The sequence below is a fragment of the Dreissena polymorpha genome, chromosome 10 (genome assembly GCF_020536995.1).
Source record: "Dreissena polymorpha isolate Duluth1 chromosome 10, UMN_Dpol_1.0, whole genome shotgun sequence".
In the NCBI taxonomy this organism is placed as follows: Eukaryota; Metazoa; Mollusca; class Bivalvia; order Myida; family Dreissenidae; genus Dreissena; species Dreissena polymorpha.
Window position 1 is genome coordinate 33,834,390 of NC_068364.1, and position 25,518 is coordinate 33,859,907.

General features: G+C 35.0%; 1 protein-coding gene across 1 annotated transcript; it reads right to left on the bottom strand.

The window, feature by feature from the left end:
• Positions 1–1,975: 1,975 nt before the first annotated feature.
• On the bottom strand, positions 1,976–25,371 carry LOC127849028 (thrombospondin-1-like). Its single transcript, XM_052381752.1, has 11 exons — positions 25,336–25,371; positions 25,058–25,102; positions 22,894–22,973; positions 22,451–22,519; positions 19,260–19,389; positions 18,765–18,887; positions 17,863–18,033; positions 17,522–17,698; positions 14,286–14,462; positions 11,163–11,298; positions 1,976–2,063 (listed from the first exon to the last, which is right to left on the bottom strand). Exons 1-11 carry the CDS (start codon positions 25,343–25,345, stop codon positions 1,976–1,978), a joined length of 1,206 nt encoding a protein of 401 aa, XP_052237712.1. The 5' UTR covers positions 25,346–25,371.
• Between the last annotated feature and the right edge of the window lie 147 nt (positions 25,372–25,518).

Sequence of the window (25,518 nt, forward strand, 5' to 3'; positions counted from 1 at the left end):
TGCGTTATTTATCACTAACGCGTTTTTCATAAATCTTGGAATAGAATAATATACATGACTAATGAAATTAATGTGTGTGTTACACTTTATTTGTTATACACGATTCCCGATTAAAATGACCTTTAATAACAGAAATGACATAATTTGTCCTTTAAACGCATGTATACTGGCTATTCCTTTACATTATAACGCGTAAATGCACATGTATACTATTGTAATATAAGTAGGACGGGAAATTCCAAAGACACCAATATTTCAACATGGTGCAAAACTCTCGGACGTCTTCTTTCTTCGCACTCCTCTCTTGTCAGTTCGTGTCTCCATAGTTATGCTGAGTTGTCATGGATACTAACACTGCAAATCAAACGTTTATTTTATAATTAATCCCACACGGACACTGTATTTACGTGCACAATTACTTGTTAATAAACATTTACATGCTCATAAACGTGCAAAAAATGTGTGATCTCATTAACACCTGATGAAATGTAAAGTAAACAAAACAATCATACAAATACCATGGGCGCGAATAAACAAAAGGCCATTTCAACTATGAAAAAGCGCAAATTTAACGGTATATTAATGAAATTCGAATAAACTTTCATGGAATCTGCATGCTCGAGTTTCTACGCTTGGTTGCGTTTTAACATTACATCTTTTTTTTTAATGACATGGGTAAAACGCTCTCATGAATTTGTTCTGCTCTCCAATCTAAGAAACATGTTGTGTAAATAGTATCGGGAATATTTAGTTCCAAACACATAAATCCAAGAAACATGTTGTGTAAATAGTATCGGGAATATTTAATTCCAGACACATATAAAGTCAATACCGTCTCATATTTTTATCCGCTGCCAAAGGGTGAGGGATATGAAATTGGGAATGTCCGTTGGTCCGTCCGTCCGTCTGTCACTCAATTTGTTAAGGGATATTTCTCAGAGACTATAAACGATAGCATCATGAAACTTAATTGGTGTGCAGATATTAATGTGGAGATGTGCCATGCACAGGAACCATAACCATACACTTTATTAAATATGAATTATTGCCTTGTGGTGTGGTGGTGGTGGTGTTGATGGTGGTGATGGTGGTTGCGGTAGCGGTGGCGGTGATGAAAGTGGTTAAGATTATGGTGATGGAAATAGTAGTAGTAGTAGTCGAAGTGATGGTACAGTTGGCCGTTTGGATTATAGTGGAGGTAGTTGTGGTGATAGTTGTTTGTTTTCTATGGTTCGCACATTAGCTGAGATAGTGGTCACGAACGCAGTAAGGTCATTTAGATGTTCGCTTGCGAACAACTAAGGTTAATACCACGCGTTTCAAGCCAGTTTTCGTTAATACGATAACCCTCATAACCGCCGCATCTGCCGCATCTGCCGCATCTTCCGCATCCGCGCCGAAAAAGAATTGTATAATTTATGCAAGAGGTTTGATTACTTCAACTATATTTATTGACACATGGAATATAATGTGAATATAATATGAATATCGTGTTAAAAGGAATATTTTTGAACGGAACGTATATAGAAAAGTATCTACAAACAGTGTTAGAAATATACGTGTCGCGGAAGAGAATGTTTAGGAATGATTAAAATAGTCCAATATCGGCTGCGTCTTAATCAAATGGTATTTTTGCTCAGCACAGATCATTCATAATCTGAGGCTATTAAGAGATGCAGGAAAATAAAACTACTGCTGATCAACAAGTATAGTGTCATACTAGAGTCCAATACACTATCACGCGTCTGTTGCGTAACCTAGTACTTGCTACTACAGCGGGGTTAAACTTGGCATGTCTGGGAAACGTTCTTTTGTTCTCAACAGGTATCGGCAATATGACATGTATTCTCAATTGCACGGGTGATACCAACGCAATTGTATAAGGCTAAGCTTGTTTATATTCACAGTTCTCACTTTATAACACGTTAAAAATGAGTTGCAAAAAATGGTTGTGGGTTAGTGACCGTGTCGTTGATTATGATGGTGGAGGTGATGGTGGTGGTGATATTGATGGTGATGAGGGTGATGGTGGTGATTTGGTGACGGCGGTGATTATTGTGATGCTGATGGTGGTAGTGTTAGTATAAGTGAAGTTGATGATGGTCAATGTGGTGGTGATGGTGGTGGTGATGGTGGTGGTGGTGTTAATGGTGGTGGTAATGGTAGTGGTCATGTTTATTGTGATGGTTGTGGTGATGGTGGTGGTGATGGTGGTGATGATCGTGATCGTTTTGATGGTTGTGGTGTTGGTTATAGTGGTTGTGGTGGTGATGATTGTTGTGCAGGTGTTGATGGAAATGGTGGTGATGGTGTTGTTGGCGGGGATTGTGGTGGTGGTTGTGGTGATGGTGATATAAGTGGTGGTGGTTGTGATGGTGGTGGTGGTGGGGATGTAGGTAGTTATGGTTGTGTTGGTGATTGTGATTGTGGGGATGATAGTGATGGTGATGTAGATTGTTGTGAAGATGATGGTGTTGAAGGTGATGATGGTGGTGAGGATGGTGGTGGTTATGGTGATGGAAGTGGTGATGTTGATGATTGTGGTGGTGATTGTTATGGTGGTGGTGATGGTGGTGATGGTGATGGCAGTGGTGATGGTGGTGACGGTTGTGATGGTGTTGTTGGTGTTGATGGTGGTGCTTGTGATTGTGGCGGCGATGTTTATGGTGGTGTTGGAAATGTTGGCGTTGATTATGTTGGTGATGTTTGGGTTTCGGTAATGGTGGTCGTAGTGGTCAAGATAATTAAAATCGTGGTGGTGGTGGTGGTGATGTTGGTGATAATGATGTTGTGGTGGTGATGGTGGTGGTGATGATGATGATGACAGTAGTGGTGATGGTGTTGGTGTTGGAGGTGATGGTTGTGGTGATGTGATGGTGGTGGTGGTACTGGTGATTTTGGTTGTGGTATGTGTGGTTATGGTTCTTGTGATGGCGGTGGTGATGATGGTTATGGGGGTAGTGATGGTGATTGGGATGGAAGTGGTGATGATGGTGGTGATGTTGGTGGTGGTGGTGGTGGTCGTCGTAATGGAAGTTGTTTGGTGACGGTGGTGGTGCTTGTGATGGTGGCAATTTGGTGACGGTTGTGATGATTGTTATGCTGATGGTGGTTGTGTTAGTTGTAGTGATGTTCTCATGTTACTTTCTGGTCGCCAAACTGTTATTGTCGGTCGCTGCCCAATCGGTTCCGAGAATGCCTATGAGGGCGGGTAATCTTGCGACTACTATGTTTGATTGACGTCGGTCAATAAAGTCAGCGTTTACAGCAGATTGTTTAACAAATTATTACAGTTTTACTATTTACTCAATATAACACGGTAATTAATACTGTACATTAAAGACAGTGTTTGGCATCATCCTCACACCTTTTAACTGTAATTACTTATGGGCAGTAAAAAGCAAATGCTGAGCAATCGAATCCTTATGGCGAGTAAGTTGTGAAAACAACAACCGTTAAATAATCTACGCGGTAGCAATTTAATTTTAGTGCATATATATTTCGATTTTCTATAGCCATGTGTTAATATTTGCTGATTTAAGTCCCTTCGTACGCTTCTAAAAAATCTCGTGTTTTTATAAGAGTGCAACATTGTAACTATCGTCTGTCAAGTTCCGAGCATTAAAAGCGTTCTTGTTGCAACAGACCTGGTGCTATAACTAAATATAGACGTGCAATTCAGTACATGTAGCATTTTATGATGAAGATTGTAAATCAGAATAATTGCACACGGTGAGAAAGGACTGACTCATTCAGATTATAGAAAAAAAAATGTGAATTTACGATTGAAACATTGTAGAAGATGGTACGTTCATACAAATCTTCATGACGGTAGGGATACTGACATAAATGTCAGTAAATGAAAATGAATAAACAATGAAATGGAAATACATTAAATTAAGCATTTAATTTTAATGTGGTTTGATTGAGTATTTAATGCAATGCTCGTTGATTCCAATTTTTTTTTCATCTGTGTAATCATAAATGGAGTTCATGTGAATCCTGTATACAATTATGAGAGATTGTTGATCAATGGCATTTTCCTCCTTGATGTTTTTTTTTCAAAATCTGTAGACATTTTAAGGTAAATTACATGGGTATTTGCAGTTTTCGTGACCGGTCTATTGGCTTACCTTAAAAGGTCGAACTTAATGCTTGTGACCGGTCTAGTGGCTTACCTTAAAATGTCGAACTTAATGCTTGTGGCTGGAAGTAATATTTAATACATTCAAGAACAAACAACTGAAGTGCCGTCAGCGCTTTAATGTTAGCATTATAAGAGTTTGCGTTTGTTAATAATGCTTCTCGTTAGCTATGGACTGGGATTTATAACAACGAATGTTCACTGTTGTTTTGAAAAACGTCAACGCCGCGCAGCCACCTAAGTGAAATTGTATGTATTATTACTTATTGTACAAAGCGTTAATTCTTTTTCCATATTTTTTCACCTTGTATATAGGATGATCAAAAGTACAAATGCAAAACTAAATATCACAATAATATAATGAATATATTACCTTGTATGCAAATTCAGACCGTACACATTTAGGCTTTATTGCTATATGTGTTATCTTACACTTGTAACTTGCAAAAAAAATACGCAATTTACCTTGAGATAATTATTGAAAAATTGGCATGTATTATCAAAATGAGTGTAAAAATGTTCACTTTTAAGCACTAACAAAAGTGTGTATTGCTGTATTCCTTTAGCGCATTTAAAGACATATGTGCCAAAATAAAAATGTTCACTTTTAAGCACTAACAAAAGTGTGTATTGCTGTATTCCTTTAGCGCATTTAAAGACATATGTGCCAACATTACTGACCGACGGACAGATCAGTTCGTTATTAGGATATTACCACTATTACGGACTTCTGAGGCATAAAATCACTAATGGCATAATATCTATGGAAGCAAAAAAACTTTAAACAAGGACAAACAACAAACCAGTAGGGAAAGTCCTGACTTTTATTAAATGACTCGTGAATCAATTCCTCACTTTGAATATTCACTTTTCTAGAAGTTGTCTGTACTTGATACGTGACTTGCTTTCTTGAGAAACATCATTTGACATGAGATTAGTATTCGCGTGTACCGAATTATCAACTTAACTACTGGCTGTCATGTAAGTCTTTAGAGAATTCCGATAATACCTATCATCGGAACAAGATTACCGAATCCATTTCATCAGGCCTAAGTGGTATTGGTGGGTACTTTAGATCAACGCCAACTGGATTCTCTATCCGTGTCGCTAAGAAACCCGAAATTGCTTTTTAATTGACAAGATGACAAGAAGTGAAACTGTTTGAAATATTGATCATGGCAGAAGTTTTGTTGATTAATATTCAGATCCAATAAAACACTCATATTACATGCAGGCCATTTGATAAATAGAATAAAAAATATAATTAATATAACGTTACCGCATGACAATGTGACGCAACCCAAAAACCGTATATCTCCCCGGATGAATGATTATTACATACATCTTTACAGATATTCGTGTAAAAGTATCACCTTTGGACATATATGTCCATTGTTATATTTATTAACATGCATTTATATATACGAGTTTTAATGGATTGGAAATAGGCTAAAACAAATCAGCCTAATATGGCACGGAACGCCCTATTTTGGAATACTCAATCTCAATTAAAAAAAAAAAATAGTCCGATTCTCACATGGACGCGAATCATGCATGCAGAACTGTAAAAAGCCAGAATGTCTTTGGGAGAAAATGAACATGTGGTTTAAGATCGGGGTCGACGTGGTGCTGTGGTTACACCTGATATCATTTGAAAAAAATGCAACCCTTTCAATAGCTTACATGAGAAGTTGAGTTATACTCCGCAATGCAAAAAGAGCCATAACTCGAAAATATTGGCAACCACGGAAAGCGTAATGCTTCTTATCCTCGACATTCGCTCTCATTACCTTATATATTATATCATGTTCACTTGAGTTTTATTAACACTAATAGATTTGTGTTTTGGGCCAAACAAATAAAGAACGGCCAATAACTTTAGCCTTTACTGTCCTTCGTATGGTATTTCCGTACATATGTTTATAACAAATGTACAGTGTACGGTGAGTTTGATAGGATTTCGGAATGTACGCGCCATCTAACATAACTGTATAATGATTGTTGTATGTACTTATAGAATACTTAACACGCATACAAGGATCTTCATACGTAAATGCCCTAGACGTTTGAATTCTCACAAATGATCAAAATGCATAATGCAATCAAACATGTTGCTATATTCGTCCGATGTGATGTGGCGAATTGGATAAATCATTCTTAAACATATTGTCATCAGCACTTACAGGGCAAGATCCCGAATGAAGTAACGTTCAGCTGGTTCAGAGTTAACGCCACATTAATTTCCTATGAACCAATCAACGATTCCATAATTGCCACTTTCCCCGTCAATTCGGATTATCCTATTGATGGATAACGACGGTAAATGAGGCAGAAAGACATGGCTGATTCTAATCTAATAATTCAAAGACCGACATTCAACGATACTTATTGAGAGGGATGATAATAGAACATGTCCAAATGAGAGAATACGGTGTTATTGTACAGATCTCCCATGCCGATTTAACGGCCGATAGTTAATTATTGTCTGCATTGTATCATTGCATTTATTATAATGTCATGTCTTGTATCATTTCAGATATCAATCCCTATAGTAATTAAATAATAACACGAAATAACTACAGTTGATTTGAGAATTGTAAGTTATATGAATACGGATATACTGTCATTATAGTTTGCGGTAAAGTTGTGCGTCTTTGTTCGATATGTTAGTTCATTCGACGGTGCCATGTCTCCTACTCTTTTTCCATTCCCACTTATTTATTACAGCAACATCAGCAACATTTCAATATCAGTTTAAGGTCACAAAGGTTTACTTTATTTTCAATATGTGCATTATCACGAAGCAATACGTGCAACACTTTTGTATCATAAATGGCTCAATCGAAAACTACCAATAAAGAGTTGTATTTTCATAGTTAAGATCTTTCAGAATAACAAACCTATAATAATGCTTCTGGTGTTTTGATAATAGACAACATGCATATAGTGCGGGACATACTCTGGCTCCTCACATAGTGCAGCCTCAGGCGCGGAAGGACCTCAAAACACCATATAAATATCCCAAAAAAACAAATCAGAGTAGAAAATATTTCCCTATTCTACACAAAAGCTAAAAACACAATTTGATCTTCTTTTTTTAAACCCTATTCTTTCGACAAGTTCACATTGTATGAGCACATGCGGAACAACATTACAATGTGTTATGCACCACAGGAGCAGGTGGAAAACAATGATCTAATAATGGCGTTTGATAAATGGAGATAAATATGTATATTCGTCCTGCGATTCATCAAGGCGAATTAGATATCTAATCTGGCGTCCCTTCGAATCGCCAAGACAACAGTCTGAAAACGTTGATGCTAACAAATTTTCTCCAGAGATTTTAGGAAAACACACTTTGGAATACATCGGAGTACCAGTAACTTAGCAAGACACTTAAGATCTGTGTGCTTCTTTTGATTTATGGATTGTTGTACGCAGGTGATATTTGGTGCCATCGTGCGCCCTTTAGACAATATATGCATCTTTCTGCGAAAACTGGGCGTAATGCATTTGCTTTAAGTGTTTTCCCAGATTAGCAAGTCCAGCCCGAACAGGCTAATCTAGGACGACACTGTCCGCTTAAATGGAATTGTCCGTTTGAATGAAGTCTCTTCTAAACGAAAGTGTAGTTAAGGGGGACAGTGTCGTTCATGATTATCCTGTGCACATGCTAATCTGTGACGTCACTATAGTGTAATTAGTTTTTCACTTTAGCATACATGGTTCTTCCCTTGATAGTGACAAAAAGCCTAAAAGCCCATGCCCAAAAAACTAAAAATACCATTTATCGGGAAATATTACAAACATGTTAAACATGCACAGAAAATATACGCTTTGAACGTATCGTAGTTTAAGTTTTCGAAGGCTCCAATTTATCTTCATTTTAATATATCCCAGTGATTTCCATCTTTCCTCGCTTGTCCTTTAATTGGAAGTAGCGGCGATGACGGCGTTCTTCTTGGTGCACATTCCTCTGGTCTCCAACGACGCTCTTATATTCCAAGATGAATTCGCAAAAGCCGGACACGTCTGCAATACATTCAGCTCCTTTCCGGTCGCAGATGGCGCTCTGGACTTCTTTACAACGCAGATTTGCGCGTCAAACAACAAAGTGAGACTAGCGGCCATGCGGAAGGTAACTGACGAAAATAACTGCCATGCATCGGTTTCGGCCGTAACTAAGTTAAATTCCAGGGAATATATTAAGCTGTGAGCTAACAACATGGGCAGTGTTACAGGATCAAGGTGAATGGACCATATTTCTTGAGCGTGTTCACGGGAGCTCCTATAAGTTCGGCTTATGGAGATTTTTTAAATGATGAAAGAGCATTGATATATGCTCTGTACAACAGACATCAAATGCAGCCTTCTTATGCGAACTAGGCCGTTTGCCATGATCATTTATCTGTATAGAGAGGTCTCTTAAATGTTGACGCACAATTATTAATTCGCCAAACTCACTCATAAGATCTATGTATGATAAGATAATCAAAGATAAAACGGCTCGATTGGTCATTGTCGGCTCGGGTACTACTTACATGTACCCCGGGTACTCTTAGGTATGCTTACATGTATCTCGGGTACGGTAATATACTATAACGTATTATCTAACGATAATACGTTCGCTAACATTAATTTTAAACTATGCAGTAAAAAAATACTATAATTTTTTTAATACAATTTAACCTTTAGCTTTATATTTTATGAACAATTTAACTTACCATTATCCAAACCTCAACCAACGAATTCGGGATCAATACTTTCACGTATATTCTAACATAATGAGTTCGCGAAGCAATCCAGTTTAGTATGTTAAATTTAAAAGGAATTGTGCATTTAAAAAATGTATTGACTTTGTTTTTAATTTTTTTCATAGAAACGCTCTAATAAGATTAAGACTAAGTGCTCACTCATAAGATATGGCAAGAGGAAACAGGAAAAGCAAAGTGCGTAACAGTAAGATGGTTGAATCACTTCGAATATATATGAACGCGTTATGATCGTGAATTAATTATAAAGTTTTCAAATCATTGTCAACAAGTTCACGTCTATGATGTCCAGTACTAACACTAGAAAATTAAGAACTATTTGTATATTTATTTTGTAATTCTTTGCTAAAAAGAAATGATTACCTTGCTAGTTAGCAACTTTGTTGCTTCCTGATAACATTAACGAGGTTAACCAATTAGTTATTTATGCATTACTGTCACTATTAATGTATGTTTTGTGTGTTATTATTTCATTTGTGTGATCGCCTTTTGTACATTTGCTAAGTATGTGGCCGAAGTCATTTATATGCTGATCCTGCCAATAATCCGAAACTGAAACTGGTATTCAATAGGTTGTTCGTGCCTTTTGTTTTGTTTGATTAAGCACCTTTATCGTATATTTCAAACTGACGGTAACCGGAATAACTATCCTGACGGTAACCGGAAAACTATCCTGTCGGTAACAGGAATTACTATATTGACGGTAGGTGGAATTACTATCCAGATAATGTTTCTGGTTTTTCATTATTACTATATCTATAATTTAAGTGTTTTGTACACTAAACATATGGTTTAATAAGGAACAACAAACTGCAGTGCGCAGAAATAAGAAATAGCTTGATTACAGTACTCTTATAACAAAAGTAAATTTACATATGAATTCGATCTACCTCGATATATCGATTTTGTTCACATACCGTTATGTATGATATACGAGCTCGCTTCAGGGTGTTTTGACACAATTAATTAGTGTCATCTTAGCGGATATCTTAATACCTCAAAACTTTGAGGTATTAAGATATCCGCTAAGATGACACTAATTAATTGTTACTCGAAATATTAAAGTATTTCTTGAGTTCTTGTGTTTTCTTTTCCCCTGTGAGATTATCTGTATACATGTTCATAAAAAAAGTAAACATAACATAAACAAGTTCCTTAATTAAGTGGCACTTGCAAATCAAAATTAGCATCAGTCCTTTACAATTGTTCATTTCTGTTACATAATAGCATTCTCCCCGTGAATATGACAGAGGCAGGTAGCGCACACACACCTCTTTCAAATTTGACTCACAATTATTATTAGTAGTACATAATTAGAATTTACACAACGAATACAAGGGCATTGAGTAATCTGCTCGAATATCCACAAACAGAATGTAGAACAATAATCATGAAAAAGACAAAACAGCAAAACACAAAAACTTGTTTATCTAATTGTATTTAATGGATGCAATCAAACTTACATTTTCAGAAGAATATTCAATTAAAGTGTATAATGAACGATGTTTTATATCTTTTGGGTGTTGACACTGCTGACGTAGTGCTTTGATACGATGGGTCGGATACCTGACTGCATGTCTTGTACACATTACTTCGACTTTTAGGAGACAAACTAACCATACAAGGTTTTCGAATTTATTGAAGCGCTTGAATCAATGTTCCGGAAAATGTACTCCAAGCGACATCCCTCTCTCTCTGAATATGTGATGCGGTGTACCGACTTAACATTAGCAACCACGTGTGCTTATGTCTGGTCAGTTACTTAGAGCTGAAGCCCATGGACATCAATGGTAGCCATCATTGCATAAATAGGTATAAATAAACCTTTGAAAACTACCCTTGACGCTGAGGTTTTCCCTGCCTTTTTTCCAAGAAAATGTAAAGACCACTACTTTCTAAAGCAGATTCGGGTAGTACATTTGTATAAAAATAAAACGAACATAAATACAGCTTAAGATTACAAAGCTTTATATATCTATTAGAGCTCCTGGATTAAGGTTCCAGTAAATGTGTTCCAACCATTAACCTGTTCATAAAAATCTGATTGGGTGTAAGCAGGATACACAAGCACCCAGACGTGCTCATTACTGTTCAGCTTCACAGAGGTGGACATTGATGTACATAAAACGTCGCTATATGAAGGTAAAATGGTAGACGTTAGTCGTGTATTTCCGTCACGGGTACCTTTTTCCATGTAGAAGGAAATAATGTGTTGTCTATTGCAGAAATGGACAGTAAAGTAATACATCCCGTCCACAGGAGCTGTGAAGTGTCCAGTGCTTGCATTGTAGGCATTCCCTTCGTTGAATATCACTGTTGGAAATGCAGTTACACGATTTGCCAAAATGTCGATTCCGTGAGCGTTGAAGGCTACTGCATGACCTGTTAAATAAAATAGTGTATTTCTATAATACGATTTATTTAATGCTTTCCGGTGGTTTATAGAGAAATATCAGTGAAATCAAAATGGTATTTCACTGTTTTAAACAGTGAGAAATAACAGTGAAAAATATCGATATTTTTCACTGTTTTATTGTGAAATGACGTCATTTTTTCAACGAAATGACGTCATAAATCCAGCCAAATTATCCAGTTAAACTCTTTTACAATGTAAATAAACGGTGAAAAAAAGCATCAAATAAAAAAAAAATAGTTGGATTCGATGGAATATCGATTTTAGTTCACTCGTGATCATAAAAAATACATATTTTTACTCGTGAAGCATCTGTAACGCTAAATGCCAATTGTACTGCCAGTATATTCCGCAACATAAACGCTAAATGTTGCACCTCATAACTATATTTAATTACTTGCAAGATGATTATCTTAATGTGAGCTCTATGTGCTATGCCAATGGTTGAATATATACTTTTGAAAAATAAAGAAATTAAAGCCTCGGTAAATAAGAATGCAACACGCCCGATTTCAAGTAGGGCTGCGGTTTTATTTGTTTCTCAAGAAGATGTTGTTTACCAAATCAACAATTGCACGCACAGAAAACAACAACTCTTAGAGGTGTCAAGCCCAACCCATCCCGAAACCCAAACAATAATGCAAGTTAAATGTTAATGGCAAATTAAGTTTCAGATTGTTAGTACACAGTGTCATTACTGTTGGGTTTATAACGTTCCATTTTATTTATATTTTCTCTCTGATAGGCGTTTCTTGTTTGATTTAATTATTTTTAATTTGTTTAGCAGTCACATAAACAACCAAGCTATGTAATATGGAATTTTTACACCCATTATTGCTGCTTCTTCCTGTATTTGCGCGATGATTATCTGAGATATTTACTCTATGATTCTATATTCTCAAATCTTCTCTATAAAGAAGGAATGTAGTTGACAATTGTTAATAGTTTTATTTGATCGTTCTTCAAAAAGTTGTAATTCTGTTACTCTTGTATCTTCAATGCAATTGAGTAATTAAATAGTAATTAAATTGAATGCGTTTTAATTCCCTTTTATTATTGTTTAATTTGAGTTACGATGCTATGACGTTAAATTTTATTTACACTTAAATGTATTATGAATATTGCTGGGCCAAGTGTGAGGTTGAGCGCTCTATAACCAGGTTTAAACCCCCAATGCTTTGCATTGACCGTTCCAAGGCGGTGACCCCAGCTTTATTCATATTTTGTGTTTATGTTGGTTTGTATTGTGCTGTATTGTGCTGTTTTGTACTGTTTGGGCAATCGGTCACTTGCCTTAAATAAAGGACCTACTAATTGTTTTTAATGAAAATTCAATACTGCTCCAGCAGCTGGAGTTTCACTTCTTTATATTTTATATTAATAGCATGCATTTGGGTTATAACATTTATTATCATGTTAATTTAGATTTTTTGAAAAATCATAAAAGCCATTTTTAGGGGGAATTATATATGACGTTATGAAGTAAAATGTAGAAACAATATTGAAAATACGTTGGCTCAATTTAAATTTCATGTCAGTATAGACAGTAACCAAATAGTATGCTCGAGGTTTAGAAAAAAATAAAACGTTTTCTTATATACGTTTTGTTTATTGTCGAATGCCTTGCCCGAAGTGTTTGTCTTTTACAAAATGACATGAAACAGGTCCCTTAAATGAAGCTATTCTTCAAACTTAGTATAACAAATGTAAGTGTTTGTGTTTGATTGTGTTGATTCCAGCATTAAGCATCAACCTCCGCACAGATAAATAATTGGTTCCAAATATAGCTGTTTTATGTCCCTATAAACCTCACGTGTTGATGGTCTATTTAAATATAATGTTATCAGAAATGCTTCAAAGTCTGTATTTAGTATTGTCGTTGACAATTTTTACTATACAATGTACATGTGTACATGTATAATTATTAAGCCTTATGTCAGTATTGCGACATTTAACGTCAAATGAGACATGCGACATTAAACGATGAAACAGCGTGCAAAAAACATTAATTTAAACAAAACAGCAAGAGTGCACAACAGCTAGACTTACGATTCAACTACTACTGCTTATAAACAGTATATCGCTATAATGCAAAACCTCAGCCCTTCAAATGGTAAACAATTAAACAATTGCCAGCAATTTCGTAACAAATCCTAAATAATGTGTATATCCCCCTCAGTACAGCTTCATGATTTACACTGAATGTAAATACAAAACTGTTTATCGTCCTTCGTATAATTTTTAATAATAAAAGTATTAATGTAATTACTTTAGCCTTTTTAATCGTGGCAAAAAGAATCGACAGCACTAATCAATATGCTGACCTTTACACACGCATAAAAGTTTTTCTCACTTTGCTAATGTACACCACTATAATGAGTACCGTACCATTTACCCTCTATTTAAACTCTAATAAACGGCAGGCGGAACGTGACAGCTTTGCATTTCACAATAATCACAATCCTGACATAATTCCCTTCGTGTTGATTTATGGTTATACGCCATCAACTGAACTATCGAGTCCATATTTAGCAATTTAAATCAAAAATAGTTTATTTTCCCCTCGTATAAATGTGATCACACACAATTACATACACGGTGTATTGACAAACCCATCAGAATCTTTAAAGTCGCCTTCACAAGTCGTGTCGAACCTCTTATAAATTTAATTATACACTTTTAACTCACATGGTGTTTTGGCACACACAGCGAACGCCTCTGAGCTTCCCTCACATGCCTTTCCGTATAATGTGGGGCTCGGGTTTGTACAGGTCCTTCTCCTTAGCTTCAGTCCCACTCCACAAGTGACTGAACAGCTCTGCCACCCATCCCAGCTCGACCAGCCGCCATCTTAATTAAACATGATGAAATGTGAATCATACTTGGTAAAAGTAGTCGAATTTTACATATTTCACAAGCGTTGTGCAGCATTATTTAACTGAAATTGGATACTTACTTCTGTTAGGGCAGGGTTCTGAAAGACAAATTGTATTCTCGAAAGGATCTCCGAAGCAATAGTCTCCATTATGCTCTGGTTTAGGATTAGTGCAGGTTCTTGACCTCTTTCTGAGTCCCACGTCACACGTGACTGAGCAACTTGACCATGCGGACCAATCTGACCAGTTGCCATGTACTTGAAAAAGAACAAAATTTACAACTATATGCTTTAGTTAAACATGGTTTTCAGATGATATATTAATGTAACATTAGTTTTGCATAAGGTACTTTTCGCAATTGATCGTCATAAATTCAACGACGACTGTTTAAATAATATTGAATTGTAAACATGATGTCCGAAATAGTACGATTAATAATGCACTGTACACGGCACGGACATTAAGTCAGTTGCGGTGTTATTTGTAATGAAAATTACTTCCGATATTAATAGATTATTCGTCAAGTATTACTATTGTCCTCCGGTCTTATGCATTTCACTGTCATATCTTTGATAAATCCGATGGGTAACTGTGAGAACAGTAAGTCTTTTGTTTTGTCTTATGGTCTTGCCCATCTCAAGCTATCAGTATGTCATACCATAAACAAAGACATTACGTAAAGACTGATCAATAAATGCTTTATTTCTTTCAGAACATTAACACAATTTACACCAAAAGTGAATTCAAAATAGAAATTAACTGTTGATCATCTTTGAATAATGTACAAATACAGCATTTAAGATAATAATTGTAATCTTTAAGAAATCGTTTCCAAAAAGTCGAAAAACTATCAAATATCCTGCATTTTTGACACACTTATTTTTGTCAATTCTATAATTAATATTGCTTGATCTACCTCCGATCTAGCTTTACAACCATTCACTGTAATGCGGAGCGCGGCAACTTGGCATATCAGATTAATGCTATAAACCCATTAATGTTAATTTAAGGTTATCAAGTTAACTAACAAGAATGTACGCAGTAATTTAAAATGTGCATTTTAAAAGGGCCTTTGCACGTTTTTGTAAATAGACATAATTTTAAAAACGTGTTTCAGATTCGCAAATTTTCGTTGAAGTTATGATATTTGTGAGGAAACAGTTATACTAACATGTACCATGCTCTAAAATATCAATTATATGAATCTTTTGACGGTTTTAAAACCTAAAAATGACAACGCGTTGCAAAGCGAAACGATTTAATAATTTGGAGAGCTATGTTGTTGTCACTATATGTTGGGCTACTACGAAGATTGCTTATATCAAGGATAAAAGACATCACTCATTGTATGAGCACGGATGTTCGAGTGGTCTAAGCGAAAGACTTACTCCAGGGGTCAGTGTTTCGAGCCCAGTTGAGGTTTACTTATTTTTCTTTCTTTAACTTTATTCTTGTTTTTTGTCTGGAGCTTTTAAGATTCAATGATTAAATTTAACAATATAAAGCATTTAATGACAAACTTCAATACATGCCGCAATCTGTGAAAAGGCCTCTTTAATATAATTTAAATCGGATACTTACTTCTGTTGGCGCAAGGCACTGTAAGACAAATTGTATTTTCGGAAGGATCTCCGACACAATAGTCTCCATTATGCTCTGGTTTCGGATTAGTGCAGGCTCTTGACCTCATTCTGAGTCCCACGTCACAAGTGACTGAGCAACTTGACCATGCGAACCAATCGGACCAGTTGCCATGTACTTGAAAGAGAACAAAATCTGCAACTAGATGCCTTAGTTTTACACTGTTTTCATGATATGATGTATAAATGTTATATTTGTTTTTTGTTGTTTAGCATAAGACTCTTATCGCAATTGATCACCATTAACTCATCGAAAAAAATGTTGAATTGTGTCCGAAATAGTCCGAATAATAATACACTGTACATCGAATAGTCATGTAGTCAGTTGCGGTGTTATTTGTAATCAATATTACTTCCTAAACGAAAAGATTATTTATCTATCAATATTGTTCTCCCGTCGGATGTATTTTATTGTCATAATTCTGATACATCCGACGGGTTAAAGTGAGAACAGTAAGTCTTTCGTTTTGTCGTATTGTGTCCACGGTCTTGCCTAACTCAAGCTATTATTATGTCATATCATAATCAAGCAAGACATTACGTAAAGATTGATCAATAAATGCTTTATTTCTTTCAGTGCATAAACACAATTTACACCAAAAGTGAATTACAAACTGTAGATCAGCCTTTGTATAATGTACAAATACAGTCTTTAAGATAATAATTGTAAGCTTTAAGCAATCGTAACCAAAAAGTCGAAAAACTATCAAATATCCTGCATTTTTGACACACTTATTTTTGTCAATTCTATAATTAATATTGCTTGATCTACCTTCGATCTAGCTTTACAACCATTCACTGTAATGCGGAGCGCGGCAACTTGGCATATCAGATTAATGCTATAAACCCATTAATGTTAATTTAAGGTTATCAAGTTAACTAACAAGAATATACGCAGTAATTTAAAACTAATATAATGTTTCCTGTTCTTAGTGTGACTTTAATCATCGACAATAACCTACATGGTGTGTTGACACCTAAAACACAATCTTGTTTGTCGCCCTCACACGTCTTGACTTACTTTAAATGTGACCATTCACGTTTTACTCACATGCTGTATTGGTAGCAAATGACAGTGCCTCGGAATACTAGTATGAAGCGTGTGATTAATACTGAATTACAAAACTAGTTGATTATATCATATGTCTCACTTTTAAAGGGGCCTTTGCACCTTTTGGTAAATCGAAAAATTATTAACAAAAATTGTTTCAGATTCGCAAATTTTTGTTGAAATTATGACATTTGTGAGGAAACAGTGGTACTGGATATTTACCATGTTCTAAAATATCCATTATATGCATCTTTTGGCGATTTAAAAACCTGAAAATTATAAAGCGTTGCAACGCAAACGATTTAATAATTTGGAGAGCTATGTTGTTGTCACTATATTTTGGGACACTACGAGGATTGCTTATATTAAGGATAACATACATCACTCATTGTATGAGCACGGATGGCCGAGTGGTCTATGCGATAGTCTTTTACTCCAGAGGTCAGTGTTTCTAGCCCAGTTGAGGGTTATCTTTTTTTTCTTTTTTTTTATTCTTGTTTTTTTTACTGAAGCTTTGTATATTCAATGTTTAAATTTATTAATATAAAGCATTTAATGACAAACTACAATACACGCCAAAACCTGTGAAAAGGCCTCTTTAATATAATTGAAATCGGATACTTACTCTTGACGCCGCAGGGTTCATTAAGGCATACAGTGTATTCACTTGGTTCACCGACGCAATAGTTCCCAGAACGGTCTGGTTTAGGATTGGTGCACGTTCTTGTCTTCTGTCTTACTCCCACATTACAAGTAACTGAGCAACCCGACCACGTTGACCAATCTGACCAGTTGCCATGAACTTGAAAAAAGCATTAATGTATAATACGGTTCAAACGGTTTAACACTTATCGCAATTATCTCGTCATACACTCAAAGTCAACTGTTTAATCAACATCGAATCTTAAACACGATGGAAATAATTTTTAAAATCCAAATCTATATAATACTTCGGTATATTCATACCCGGACAAAGCTGGTTCGGACACATTTTCGACTCAACAGCTGGTCCAGTGCAGTTGAGTCCACTGTGGACAGGGGCCGGGTTTGAGCAGGTCCTTGTGCGGGTCTGAGACCCGTTATTGCACGTAACGCTACATATACCCCACTCTCCCCAATCTCCCCAGTTTCCATCAACTGTAACAATATAATGGTATTTTATTTCCTTTAAAGTGAATGTCAACCACGAATGACGAAAAAAGAAAAGGTCTAAAAATACCGTATTTTTTTACAACTATTAGTTTATATTGATTAAAATATCACGACTGGTATATTACATTACTTGAAAAAAAGCTGTTAAGTTTTCAGATTTTCATGTATTTGGTAATACATTTTAATGGGTATGTGTACCCGGTAACTATCAGTTAACTATAAATAACGCAAGTAGATTGATCATCATCGTCACGTGGTAAACCCAGGAATGCAAATTGTGCATGCGTATTAAATTGTGAATTATTTTTGAATATTTTAAATATAAAATGATCAATCTACTTGCGTTATTTATATTGTGAATATCGTTATGTCACCTATTTTTTCGATGTACTTTCGATTTCACATCGCGAAATGTTATTACCGAATATACTGAAAATATTAACTTTTTTCAAGTCATGTAATATACCAGTCGTGATATTTTAATCAATATAAACTAATAATTGTAGAAAATAAGGTATTTTAGAACTTTACTTTTTTCGTCATTCGTGGTTGACGGTCCCTTTAAATATTAAAATTAAATTTATATCAACATTTCAATAATAAGGTGAATAAATCTCGTTATAAATACAATACATATGAAAAACATACATTTTGTAAATCTATATACTCAAAAACAATTCTTATAAATGTTTTATTTTGCCATAAAATATTCTTACCGAGCTGACAGAGTCCGCAAAACTGAGGACAAATGGTTTTGGCATGATGAACATCAGCACAGACGTTTAGGATGGAGTTTAGACGGGCACAGTCTAGTGTTGCGTCGTCAATACACGATGATGCTGAAATAACATGATCCATCTATATATTTGTTTATACACATGTAAAAATATTAATAGTGATAAAATCGGGATTTAAAGTAGTTTTACCGAACAATAAACCTTATGACGTAAATATGTGGGATTTTATTATGATAATGGGCTAAAAAGACATATCTGAACTTTCACTACTTGTATCATATTGCCAATAAAATATTTGTGTTTAAAACGGTCTTATAACTTTTAAGTGAATGAAGTACAAACAAAAAACAACAATCATAAATTTATCAAATAAGATTATTACGGTTTCCAGATAAACATAGAAATATTTCATAAAAATGGACAACGCGTTGCTTTTATTGGTAATATATATTATTATTATTATATTATGCATACGTATTCTGTGGGCACACAGCTGATCATTGCAGCGGTTATTGCTGCAACATTCATGACAAGAGTACTGCTGTCTGGTCTGAACGGAGCGACCAATGATACCGTTGGGATCCACGGCAGTGGAACTGCACAACTTCAAAAGCAAACACGTGCATATAAGTTTGGGGACGGGGTTGGGGTGGGCCATACATGTTTTAGAGGTATTGTTTAGTAAATATTTGAATTGTGGTTGCGTAGCATTAAGAATTTTAATTTTAATTACACTTTTCCATCAACGATTCCAGTAGATGCTATTCATTTGAAAACGCTGTATAACATCTTTATGCACGTGAATTTTGAAGTACACGTCGTCTCAGAAGACTTGTAATATACTACTTTTTTTCATTTGCGTAGCATATTTGCACTATTACACCAAAAATGTATTGTAAACTATCGGGTCGACAAGTCTCGTTAGCGATCATCTTGGTAGTCGTGTAGTTTTTTCATATCATGTCAACGCAAAAACAATAGCAACGCCGATTTTCTTTTTTTAGACTGAAAGGTGGGGTATATATTGAAATCAATTTTATCGTCGGTCAGTATGTGTGTTTGGCAACCGGTTATCCCCATTTTTTTTCCTTAGTGAAACATCCACATCATTAAGACTAAATTGACAAATATGTTCACATTTAGTAGTCGTGATAAAGAACCGCGTTGCTACCTTCAAGGCTAAGGTCTCACATTAAGGTCTATGGTAAAAGTATAGCCCTTAGTTACAATCGGATGCATTGAAGAATTTCTTAATTACTTTGCAGAAATGTTCTCCTATATGATAATGTGTCTCATAAAAACACGTGTTTCAAGGACCAGATCTGACTTTAAGATTAAATGACATACAACGTGCTTTATCGTTAGTTTCGGCGTTTCTGCACTATATATTGATATCAGGACCTTAAAATAATGTCTTAACCTATTTAAGCGGGTTTGTCGCGCCCAAGAACACTATGAATGCCTTTATGATCATGATTTAACGTTGAGGTTAACCCATTTATGCCTAGTGAACTTTCCCATCCTTCTAAATTGGATCGATTTATTTCCAAAATTAGGGATGTCTAGTATATTTATTTCTATATTAAGAATATTTCTTACAGAAATTCCTTAAAGAAAACAGGGCAGACCCTGATGAGACGTCGCATCATGCGGATTCTCATCTGGGTCTACGCTTTTTGCCAAGTCTTTTTTCTAGACGCTAGGCATGAATGGGTTAAAGGGACGTAATTGTCCATGAATAGGCTTTTCGCCGCTATTACATGACTTCTTTGTATGAAATGACCTTAAATATCAAGGCACAAATATTCACATATATGTGGTTGTTTGTCATCGGTCAGACTTACATTCTTGCCATACTATACAACTATATGATTCGCTAGTCGTTGGAAGCATGCAGCTTACATTCACGGTCAATTTTATACTAAGATGTAAATTTATCCTGCCACTGTTGAAAACATTCACCAAATAAAGCAGAGTCGAATAAATTTTCTTATCTCCAAGGAAGAAGTGTATTCTTACGCACGCTGTGACGATTAACATGTTCTAATATTTGACCTTTGAAATTTATTGGGACGCATTATAAATGTTATCGTTATATTATATATCTACATTTGTTCTTCTTTAAAATATATTACCGAACCAGCTTTCCGTATTTATCATTTTCATTTTTTTTATTACGCAATTTATGACGTATCTAGTGTGATGTCATTTCTCAGACGAAACATACTATCTAGTTTCTCTCAGGATTTTTGGGAAATCAATTTTGACATGGTGGTTTTAACAGATTTTTTTATATATATTTTTAAAGCATCGAACGAATCATAAACGTATTTCGGATTGTGTATTCATAATTATTAACTTCGATAGGAATAAAATAATTCGCTACGGCAGGATTACGATTTCGTAAGTCGGGTTATGGGTCACAGTGGTAAGCATTCGATACAAATGCTATCAAAAATAATGTGGTTCAAAATACATTTCGATAAGAGGGACGGAAGAACAAAAATGGATGTGTATAAGACATGGATTAAAGTTGTCATTAAGGTAAATAAAATTTAGTTTTTGATTTGCTTCTGGGTTTTTTTCTCATTTTTTACCAAGAAAAATATCACATTCTCGATTCGTTTTTATTTCTTCACATATTTTCAATTGGAAAGTATTAAATGGAACAGTTTAAAGTGGAACTATTTTTTTCGTGACAATATCGGTAGTTATTCGGTCGTCTGGAATGTTGTGTACATGTAGGAGGCTCGACAAGAATAATTATATTGTTATGTCAAGTTATAATTTGTCTATGATAAAATGTGTCAATGGCATGAAGCAGGATAAATAGAATACATGGTTGGTGCCGAGATTGAGAAATTTTTTCCAGTTCGGCCGGAAAAAGAAAAATTGGGCTCGCTAAAGCTCGCCCTATTATCTTTTTCTAAGCCTCACCGGATACACTTTCTCCATCTCGGCACCAACCATGTAATCTTTCTATCTGGCTATGTACAGCAGATTATATTCGAATGATAAGGTTTTTCCGATATATAACTTTACCACATGCTACACCCTGTTTCCCATGTAATACAACCATTACATTTTTTTATTACACATGTGTAATACAACATTTTTAAGCGTTTTCATTGGCTTAGTTTTCGTTTATTGACCAATCGTTTGTTGTTATTTTGCTGAAATGACGTTGCAACGTCAAACGAAGTCACGAAATGTAAACATTTGGGATTTATCATTATGTTTGCGTAAATATTTATTTAATTAGCTCATTTAAAAATAAAAAAGGTCTGACACTCGTTGTGATATTATACCATATTTTATTAAACTCGTCCAGGAAATTCGTTAGTAAGCTCGCCAAAGGCTCGCTTACTAACAAAATTCCTGAACTCGTTTAATAAAATGTGGTATGATATGACAACTCGTGCCAGATCCAATATTAACCATGCGAACGTTCAAGAATGTAATCGCTACCGAGAAAAGTATACCTGTGTAAAAAGCGACGCGTGAGGGCATTAAACAATGTTTTTCATAGCTACAGGTAAAGATTTGTTTCAAATTCATTAAACATCAGTACAAAATGTATACAAAAAGTTTCATATAAATAAATATAACAATTTTAACAAGCAAAGCTGGTTAACGAAATAGAAACAAACAAGTGGAAAAGTTACCTGATTGTTCTGACAGCCCATGTTGTAACGTACTTCGTTGCCAGAATGGAGCGTTTGCAAATAACAGGACTATTGAAACGAATAATATTATGTTATTATATTCATGTATTTATTGTGTAACTTAGTCATTTATTATTTATAGTTTTGCAGAAAAAGTCTAAGCATAGTAAATAAAAAGCGATTTACTGATCCGTTTTCATATTTTAAAACGCAATTTGACAGACTAAATTGATGTTATTATTGAATAGAATGGATTGAAAATATTGAATAGGAATACAAACTCCTTTATTTTAAACACGATGAAGTTTGGCTTAATTTTGATAAATTAATACGTAATACAAAGTTTTAAAACAATGACCGCTGTACCACTTAATTATAGAAACTGTAAACAGTTTGTTACCGGGTATAAAGACAATCTTTTCATTAAATTGAATGACACTAACCTCGCTGTTCGAACATTGAACTCTGTTTGTACACGCCCGGGGGTCAGCGATATTTACACAATTGAAGCATTCAAGGCATTCTAAAATAAATGTAAGAAAGGTCAATAATTATTTGTGTAGCTACGTAAAAGTGTGTGCACATATATTGTCATCCGGACGTCCTTCCGTCCGAATGTTAAGCTCCGCGTACCGTCAAACCTATTCGCCTAGCGGAATAGTAAAAAAACAAGATGTGTTTGTGAAACACTATGTCCCTCCCATTCATTTGACCTTTGACCTTGAAGGATGACATTGACCTTGACATTTCACCACTCAAAATGTGCAGCTCTATGAGGTACACATGCATGCCAAATATCAAGTTGCTATCTTCAATATTACAAAGGTTATGGCCAATTTTAAAGTTAAACGCAAACAAACCAACAAACAATTCAACAAACAAACAGACAGGGCAAAAACAAGATGTCCCCCTGTATAGACAGGGGGACATAAAAAAATGTTGTAGTATATTCAGGTTATTGTAACTTATGAAAATTTGGGGTTTATATGATCGCATTATTCATGATAAAATAAAATAATCATTGACTTAATCTAAAATAAATTATGAGCCATGTTTCCGAACATTCTGGTTTTCGAGGACCCTCAGCAATTGGGAGCCAAGTCAGAGGTCCGTTTATACACGTTACCAAACATATTTGCCCCGCGATTGTAAATTTAGGATAAACATGAAATCGTTGTTTATTTAAACGCAGATAGTTGTTTTGTTTTTAATACAAGGCTTTCCATAAAATCGAATGAAAATAACTAGGTTGAACATAAATATATCAATTAGCGTGTATAATTATTCACATATGTTTATATATGCAGTCTTTTGTTCAGATATTGGCGGAGGGATGGCCCTTATAGCAATATTTAAATCATTTTTTTACTTTTTCCAAATATGTATATACCCCCAAAAGTATTTTGGCAGGACAACACTGACCAAATATGTAAATCACAATGTGAAATTGAGGACGCTTTGAAAGGTCTTGTTTTGTGGCGAAATTAGAGGAAAGTAACATTTTGCATTTAGCAGAATTATTGGCAAAGGCCGAATGTGAGGAATTAATTAGGTTTAGGCAAACTTAAAGTAAGCATATCTTACCAAGGGTTTTGCTTTTCAGTGACCAACATGTCTCAGCGATATTTACAGCCTTAAGTACTAAACCTAAGTCCAGGTGGGCATGCTAAGATACATTATTGCGCTTGCTAAATGCTTGCACACACACACATTAAAACAAATTGTTGCAGTTTATTTAAAACACTTTTTAGTACCGCGTTTGCATACATAAAAAGTATATATTAACAATTATTGTCTCACGAGTTTATCACCTTATCATAACGTTTAGGCTTAAAACGTCTTATTCATTAATCTAGTTATGCCTAGCGTCTAGAAAAAAGACTTGGCAAACAGCGTAGACCCAGATGAGGGTCTACGCTGTTTACTAAAAGGAATTTCTGTAAGAAACATTGTAAATACAGAAATAAATATAACAGACATACTTACTTTTGGAAATAAATTGATCAATTTTAGAAGGATGGGAGAGTACACTTAGCATAAATGGGCAATCTCTTGCATGACGGTTACATTATATTCACCTTTGTGAACGGACTATTGTTATGAAAGCGTCTCATTCATGTCAAGATCATTCCAAGCGTTCATCATTGAGGTTACAGTATACTAAACAATCTCTTGCACGACGGTTAAATCCCATTCACTGCATTAAAGAATACTATCTCATACCATGATATCTTATATCAGTCTTAATTCATTATTATAAAATTGATATGGTTTTTTGGTGTTAAGAAACCAACATACATACACACGTCGAAGCAATTCCTAACGTCACTCAATAAAAATTATGTTTACTTGTTTACATTTGTGAAGTGCGTGGAATGATTCCATCTGCGTAAATGGGCAATGAAATAGTTCCAAAGAGTTGCATTAAATTTAATTTAATACATGCGATCTTAACTATCCAATCAAATATACATTGAATGCGTTTGTTCGGTTTTACCGATTTTATAGGCAAAATGGCAAGCTGTGCATTTCGCAGAGTTGTATGTGAGAGCAAGGAACGACAACTCTGCGTGGAGATTGATAAATGGGTTAAACTATTGAACATACCTGATACTCCAATTGCACAAAGTATTCCCGCTGTAATCACGTGACCTGTAAATGTGTACAAATTTCATAAATCGGTTCGCATTGTAGCCTCTACTATTGTTATTGTAACTCATGTTTTTTAACTATAATCAGAATTCATCATAACACATAATATGAAAATCAATATAGACATATGTGTTTGCGAAAATCATTTAAACATATACATTTAGTTTCCATGGCAGTAGTTATGTGTTAATTTATGTATGTATTTATTTATATAACCATAGAAATATACTCACAGATATTCATTCTCGTGTTTACGCTGTTTCAGAAAGTTAAAGAATGAAGCTCAATTTATAGCCACAGTGGTTATCGGGATCACACAACAATGACCGTGGATATTGCGCCATCTGGTTGGCTGATCACAAAATAAGCTTCGCAAAGTCACGACTGACCTTAACAAACTTAGGCTTTCAATTGCA

Coding starts and splice junctions, on each gene's coding strand:
- LOC127849028 (XM_052381752.1), bottom strand. Junction 22,974..25,057: donor TTGTGCAATTGGAGTATCAG/GTATGTTCAATA, acceptor CATTTATTTTAG/AATGCCTTGAATGCTTCAAT. Junction 18,034..18,764: donor TTGCGGACTCTGTCAGCTCG/GTAAGAATATTT, acceptor ATATTGTTACAG/TTGATGGAAACTGGGGAGAT.